The sequence below is a fragment of the Ascaphus truei genome, chromosome 3 (assembly GCF_040206685.1).
Source record: "Ascaphus truei isolate aAscTru1 chromosome 3, aAscTru1.hap1, whole genome shotgun sequence".
NCBI classification, from domain to species: domain Eukaryota; kingdom Metazoa; phylum Chordata; class Amphibia; order Anura; family Ascaphidae; genus Ascaphus; species Ascaphus truei.
Window position 1 is genome coordinate 65532289 of NC_134485.1, and position 8324 is coordinate 65540612.

The 8324-nt window shown below is 46.3% G+C and overlaps 1 protein-coding gene across 2 annotated transcripts in view; it reads right to left on the minus strand.

Annotated features, from left to right (window-relative positions):
- The window catches only part of NUFIP2 (nuclear FMR1 interacting protein 2), a 53271-nt gene extending 48299 nt beyond the window's left edge, over positions 1–4972 (minus strand). Inside the window, exon 1 of one of the 2 annotated variants that reach the window (XM_075594189.1) lies at positions 4663–4972. In XM_075594189.1, coding sequence (XP_075450304.1) covers positions 4663–4864 — 202 coding nt within the window. In that variant the 5' untranslated portion in view covers positions 4865–4972. Of the gene's footprint in view, positions 1–3207; positions 3283–4662 lie in introns of those variants that run through there. The other variant, XM_075594190.1, reaches the window with a different exon arrangement.
- Between the last annotated feature and the right edge of the window lie 3352 nt (positions 4973–8324).

The window sequence follows — 8324 nt, forward strand, 5'->3', positions numbered from 1 at the left end:
ATGTTCTTTTTAGAGAGAAGAGTCTTTCTCCTGGCAACCCTTCCAAACAAACCATACTTGTTCAGTCTTTTTCTAATTGTACTGTCATGAACTTTAATATTTAACATGCTAACTGAGGCCTGTAGAGTCTGATATGTAACCCTTGGGTTTTTTGCAATTTCTCTGAGCATTGCACGGTCGGACCTTGGGGTGAATTTGCTGGGATGTCCACTCCTGGGAAGATTGGCAACTGTCTTGAATGTTTTCCACTTTTGAATAATCTTTCTCACTGTAGAATGATGGACTTTAAATTGTTTGAAAATGGCCTTATAACCCTTCCCAGATTGATGGGCAGCAACAACTGCTTCTCTAAGATCATTGCTGATGTCTTTCCTCCTTGGCATTATGTTAACACACACCTGAATGCTCCAGACCAGCAAACTGCTACAACTTCGACTTTTATAGAGGTGGTCACACTTGCTGATGATCAATTAATCAAGGGCATTTGATTAGCATCACCTGTCAGCTACTTAGCATCTTAATTCCTATGGAAGCAGTAAGGGTGTACTTAGTTTTTCACACGTGGCTTCTCCATTTTTGGCTTTATTTTTGTTAAATAAATCATGACACTGTGTAATATGTCATGTGTTGTTGTTCATCTGAGGTTGTATTTACCCAATTGTAAGACCTGCTAAGGAACAGATGATTGTTATTATGTCCCGATATGTAAAACCATAGAATTCAAAGAGCGCGTACTTTCGTTTTCACACAACTGTACCTCCAAAAGTCCTATGGCTATCATGTTTAGGGACAAAAATAACACATTTGGCCACGATGTAATCTTTACATTCAAACTTACTAAGCAAAAGATGAAACACAATATACATTGCTGTATGTATACACTCTTTGAACAAGTTTGTTACATGGGCCACTACATTATGTAGCTAAAGTCAAATGAAGTGAGAGTTAATAGGATTTTGCTAACCTATTCACTGTCAGAAATACTTTCAACACATTACAAAGGACAGTTTAGTTTACAATATGTACAAATACAGTAGGGCCCCGAGTCTCAGCGATCCGCCAATACGGTGGTACAGAGAAGGGGTCCGCCATGTCTGCCCACGTGCAGAAGGGGGAGCAGCCGGGGTCACGCATGCGCAGACGGGAAGGAGATGCCGAAAATCGCCGGTTCTGCTTTTCGGCGGTTTATGCATTGCCGTGGTGCCATGGAATGGAAACCCACTGTATGAGCAGGGCCCTCCTGTATATACATTCCATACTGCTTAACCATGTGAATATAGGATTCAGGCCACTACTCAGTGTACTCTGAAACCACTCATCTGTGCTGGAGAAAATTGAAGTCCCATTAATTTCAATGAGCTGATCTCTTCTCTAGCACTGAGAAGCAGCGTCACAGACTATTGAATGGGGGTCACAGATAGACCAATGTGGGGGGGGGGATAGGGGTGGAGTGTCTTTGCTGCAAAAAACAACATTACATTTACTAGCAAAAAGTCACACTGACAAGCACAGGGCTACTTTCCAAATCTCGCGGTGGACTTATGCTCCAGTTTAGGCGGCCAAGGTTGATATTTCACGAACAGCCAATTTAGGTCTTAATCAGAATGTAGTAAAGCTGCTTTTCCGTGCCAAGGAAGGCTTTCATATTGACCTGCGATGCGTTGCCAGTCCCCCTGGCACGGAAAGGGTTTTAATACACAACTTTGTCAAGGGATCCGATTTTGTCTCAATACCTGCAGCACCTTTCCATTGAAAATGCATTTAGCGCTGTCTTTGACCAACAGGCCTATGGTGTAAGGGAGAGAAATACTGGCAGGGGGGTAATCAATCATTTCATTCAATTGTAATTAATAAGAAAAGAAAAAAAGACTCACAGATAGCCCCATTAACACCCCACATTAGTGAAAACGGGGTTAGGCGCCTTATGCAGATTATTTTGGTAGATTGATGCCCATTGGCATCTTTATGGGAAACAGAGTAGATCCCCAGTCGAGCTACCTTTATAAAAAAAGTATCTGGCACATAGCTAGTGTGGGGAAATTAATTGACTCATGTTAAGAGTCAATCTTGTTAAGTTTATGTTGATGGGTTCTCCCTAGTACACATTGAACTACTAGAGCAGGTGTGGCCAACTCATTCAGCCACCTGTGCTGAAGCAAAAATATCCTGAAAACCTGACCTCTTGGTGGCCCTTCAGGACTGGAATTGGCCACCGCTGTACTAGAGTATAGTATACCTTAAGACAATTGTTTCCAACCTTTTTTTTTGTTCAGGAACTCTTTGTGAAATTCTGAGGAACCCAACTCTCGCTAATAACGCGTCTGAGATCAGATGCATTGTAAATTCTTCTGTATTTGGTACAACTTAAAAAATGACAAGGAACCCTTTAGGGATGCCCGGGGAAACCAAGGAACCCTTGTTGAAAAACACTGCCTTAGGAATACCACATGTACTGTATCTTACACTTTAATACGGTTATTGTGCACACGTCTTTTTCGTGCCCCACTGTTGGTTTCGGCTAAGGTTGAACTGCCAGGGTTTCAATCTGATCATGCAATTTTTTTTTTAACATGTCCTTTTTACCTTCTTGCACACCCTCCCCCCCCCCTCACCTCATTGCCCACTTCCTGCACATCTCATAATTTCACTATAATAAGAGAATCGAACTCCAATACAGATGTTACATTAGTCATTTTTGGCAAAGCAGGGTGTGCGCAGACTTTTTATGTAGTACCCCGCTTTTCATTCATGCAGGTACTAGCGCGCCCCCCACCCCACCCCTTGTCTGATTTTCAGGAACAATAATTTAAAAAATCAATTAAAAAAAAAAAAAAACTGTCCGCATGTGTAAGAAAATAAGTAAAGTAAGTGCCCACTAAACAAAAATAAACATGTTAAATAATTTCTATTATGCCTATCGGTCTATGTTTGCAAAGAATCCCAGTAGCGTACTCTAGGAAGGTATTATAATAATTTGTTTTAAAATCGGTGACTGCTTAAAGAAAAAATATATATATAAGAAATTAAAAACAGAATTATTTCGCCTGCATACTCTGTAGTTAGTGGACAATACCTGGATTACATCTCTATTGTATCACCTATCCCGTTTTCTATACTGTAAAACATGTGACGGAAGAAAAGGTTCAAACCGTGCAATGTCCTGGTTGAATAGACAGAAAGTTAATTTTTGACGGCGGTGTAATAAACATGACATGTTGCTTTGGGAGGTAGACACCGGGTTGTCCCCGCCCGCTCCTTCCCACGCCCCTGTTATCAGCCTCACGCGAGGTCCCGGAGAGTAGGCCGCAAGCAGCAGCTGACTGGGGTGGGGGTGGGGAGGAGGTACGTGGCGGGGCAGGAACAAGCGAGGACAATGGGGAGGGAAAAGGATACCCGTCCTCCAAGACCACTGGCGGGAGGGCGCACAAATAGCCCCGGGGGAGCAGAGCAGCCGGCTCCAGCAAGGTCATAGCGTCGGGAGACCAAGCCCCCCCCCACCCCCTCCTCCTCCGGGGTCTGCCACCCTCGGCTCCGGCCTATACCCGGCTCTGATGACCAAATTAATAAAAAAAACACCCCTAACACACATACACTGTGTATGTGTGTATGATACACATACACACGTCGGCCTGTCCCCATGTGTATAAACCCTATCCTATGAACGCAGGAGAGGCCTATATTCACAATGAGCTACTTCTTGGCGATGCATTATTGGGGAGCCAGCAACGGGATTGAATATATAAACCCCATAAAGTGCTGATGGGGCCCTACATAGATTTAAAAAAAAAAAAACAAAAAAAAAAACACACCCAGTGCCAAATGAAGAGTTGTCCCTTTGTACCTCAAACTCCCCCCCCCCCCCCCACCCCCTCTGAGCTTTTTTTTTATTTATTTTTTTAAGGGTTGCTATGACCACAAATATAAACCCCATTAGGTAATAAAAAGGACAGGAATCCCGCCTAAAAGGGATCAGTGCGACCCCCAAGTCAGTAAATGTATCTACCGCTCATGTGCTTGGTTACACCATCCTACAAGTTTCTCATACACCCGTGATCCCGTAAGGCCAGCCGGGGAATGTGCCATCAATCATATATACCTGTGTATAGCCAGATCACCCCAACCAGAACGGTGCTATTCCCAAACCCATACACACGTACTGTATACATACATACATACATACATGCTATACCCCCACGTACCCCTATGTCAATCCTACCCGCGCTCTCCACACCTTTAAAGCCAACGGAATGTACAACTACTGTATATAATCCTACAAACCCCCTTCCTGTCAAATCCTACAACCCTTCACACACCCCTCCAGCAAATGCCACATAACCCCATAGACCACCCTCTTGTCAAATCCTATAACCTTCAGGTATTCCTGTCAAATCATACAGTTCCTATACACATTTAAAATCCATACATTCCCTGCAACCCAATGCCCAACCTTAAGTCCCCACCCTCCTACTGTAAAAGCTTCCCCCACCCCACATCCAGCTCCCCCCCCCAAAAAAAATCACCCCTTTACACTATCAGCCCAACATCCTTAATTCCCCCCCAAGACACCGGCATCTCACCCACCACCCCTACCTAATGTCCCCCCCCCCCCTCCCCCTCCGATGGTCCCTCCCTTCAACCCCTTTCCTCCCTCCAGACCCGGACCTGTTTTCTTCTGGTGTGTTTCCTGGTGCTGTAGCAGGGTGTGTTTCTGGTCATGTTTCAGCGGCTTGGGCTGAGGTCTTCCCTCTGCCCCATGCTGCAGGCTCTGCTGCTGGTGGTGATGCTGGCTGTGTGTATAATAGTAATAATGGCTGTGAGAGGAAGGAGAGTGAAGGTGATGGTGCTGGCCAGGCTGATCCTCCATTGAGAGTGTCTGTGCTGGATGCAGAGCACAGAGCCCCTCTCTGGATGTGTGTGTGCAGATGTGCCTCTATTACACTACAGCAAGCCGGTTGGCTTAGGCACTTTCTAGAAACGATTGACTGTCTCTCTCCAGCAATCAGGCATCTCCAAGTGCCTCCACTCTCCTCCCACAACCTCCTCCCCCCTCTCCTCTCTCTGCTCTCCTTCCTCCCTGCACAACTTTGCTTCTGCAATCTCACAGGGCTGGGCTTCCAACGTCAGCAGTATGGCTCTCTCTCCCCTTCTGTACCACAGCACTTTCTACACATAACTGGAAGGATCACACAGCCACAGGTCATGCAAAGCAGATCATCCACTGCAGCAAAATGATAAGTCTGGAGTAGGGGTGTCAAGCAGCAGGTTAATGCATACAGGTCAACGTGTCAAAAGCTTCATGCAGGGAAATTAACAGAGATCTCTTCATCTTCCATTGAATTACTCTGGATTTAGGGAATTTTTAAACAGAGAAACCATGTATTGTTCAGCTAAGTATAAAACTGAAATGCTGCATACCTGGTTGTCATTGTAAAAACAAAACAAAAACAAAAAAACATGTAGGTATTAGGGAGTATTTCGGATGCCTTTCCATGTTTTAATAGCCTATTGGCTCCTGGAGAATTGCATAATTGTTACAAGTTGTGATCCCTTTTAATGTACCCAAGCATTTAAAATGTGATATACAGCCTTGCGGTTCTTTTCTATCACAGTACACTTGAAGAAGAGACCTCTGGGGTTTTGACAGCTCTGTACACTGATATTACTGATAAACAATTCATTTTGATTTTTGTAAATGTTTGTAGATGCTAGTAACAGCAGGCTTGTCAGAAACCCTTGCATGAAATTGGTCTCACATCTGAAATATATAAATGACTTGGCTCTGGTCACAGTTGCATAACTCCCCTGAAGAAGTTCCGTCACCGGCACATCGGGACGTTTTCTCTGATGACCACCTGTGTCATTTAGTAGGTGTACCAGCACCAACAGCTAATGGGTGTGGTATCATTGTAATCATGCATTGCAGGGACTATTTAAAACCAGAGACAGAACATAAAACACAGACAGAGCTCAGTGCACGTCCAGTGAAACTCATACACGGTACAGTGCCTAAATATATATGTATAAATATCTATTAAATAAAATGGTCTTTTAGTTTAACATTTTGGCCAAATTGTTGTAAGCCCCTGAGCCACTGCACGGCAGACCACATTCCGGGGTCCCTAGCACTAATATAAATTCTTAATAACCTGTGCAATACCAGGAAGAATCATTTATAAGAAATCTGTCAATATTAGTTGCAAAGTTTTGGCCATTTTATTTAATAGAAATGTATACATATTTATTTAGGCACTGTAGGGCAGGGAGGGGGGGGCAAAGGGCAGGGAGGGGGGGGGGGACTCAATCCCCCCCCCCACACACACAATCCCCCCCACACACACACACACAACCCCCCCCCCACACACACACACACACAATCCCCCCCACACAATCCCCCCCACACACACAATCACACAATCCCCACACAATCCCCCCCTCACACACACACAATCCCCCCCCTCACACACACACACAATCCCCCCCCACACAATCCCCCCCACACACACAATCACACAATCCCCACACTCAATCCCCCCCCACACACACACAATCCCCCCCCACACTCAATCCCCCCCCCCCACACACACACACACACACACACACACACACACACACACAATCCCCCCCCCCACAATCCCCCCCCCCACAATCCCCCCCCCCACAATCCCCCCCCCACAATCCCCCCCCCACAATCCCCCCCCACACACACACTCAATCCCCCCCCACACACACACTCAATCCCCCCACACACACACTCAATCACTCCCCCCCACCACCACCACCAACAACACACACACTTAATCAGTCCACAATTTCACCTGGGGGGGCGACATGCTCCGATGCCCCAACCCCCCATGCTGCTGAAAACGGGAAGCAGACAGGAAGAGAAGGAGGGCTTGTCTGTGTGCAGAGAGAAGCCCCGTCCCCTCTGCAAGACACAGACATAGAAGCAGCAGCACGGATCTTCTGGCCCCGCCCCCTCTGCAAGACACAGACATAGAAGCAGCAGCACGGAGCGCCCCCAGGTTTCCCTGCAAGCTGCTCGCGCCCCCCCTACATAATCGTGCGCCCCCCAAGGGGGCGCACCCCAAGCTAATGTATGTAACACCCCCCCTACCGTGTGTGTGTGTGTGTGTGTGTGTGTGTGTGTGTGTGTGTGTGTGTGTGTGTGTGTGTGTGTGTGTGTGTGTGTGTGTGTGTGTGTGTGTGTGTGTGTGTGTGTGTGTGTGTGTGTGTGTGTGGTCACTCCGCCTCAGGCCAATGAGAGGTGTGCGGGGGCGGGTGGCCCAAGGGACCAATGAGATTTCCCCTAGGGACACCGGACAGGCATACAGTGCTTTCACTAATATAGTATAAGATCATTCTTCCTGGTATTGCACAGGTTATTAAGAATTTATATTAGTGTTAGGGACCCCTGAAGAATGTGGTCTGCCGTGCAGTGGCTTAGGGGCTTACAACAATTTGGCCAAAATCTTAAACTAAAAGACCATTTTATTTAATAGATATTTATACATGTATATTTAGGCACTGTACCGTGTATAAGTTTCATTGGATGTGCACTGACCTCTGTCTGTGTTTTATGTTCTGTCTCTGGTTTTAAATATATATTGCCATGCTCAATAGCACTCCTCTGTGACACTCATATGCTTATATATATGTTGTGGTTATTTTGGGGGTTCAATAGGAGCTTGTTAGGTGTCCAGTATGTATTGCAGGGACTAGTAAGTATTGGGATCTCAGGTTAGTGAATTGCAGTGCACATTATAGAGGGGATTTTGGGCCTGTTAAGGAGATTGGTTTGGGATAATCAAAGAGATTCACCCCTGTGTTATGAGGTTTAACCTGACCCGTGGCTATCGCCTTGCAGTACTGTTAGGCTACGCATATAGTGCCGGCTACGGTCGGTGGAAAATTCAAATTGAGATGACTTCAAGCGATCGCGACCAAGCCGTCGCGTCGCTTTTACTATAAGCGCACGCGACGTCGTCGCCGGCACTATAAGCGCAGTGCCGGCAACGCGACGTCGCTGTCGTCGGCACTATAAGCGCAGTGCCGGCAACGCGACGTCGCTCGGAAAAAAAACAATTGACTCCATCGCCAGCACTTATAGTGACGGCGAGGAGCGACGTCGCGTCTGGAAAATTGGCAGACCCGTTTAATTTTTTTAGAGACAGTCGCCACGTGTGACTGTCTCTAAACCAATCAAATTGCGCAGCCCGCCCCCTTTAGTGACGTCAATGGCGATCGTCGCTAAAAAACAAATTACAACTTTCGCGGGTGGCGACGGTGACATCATCGGTCGCGTCGCCAGCACTAAGCGCGGCCTC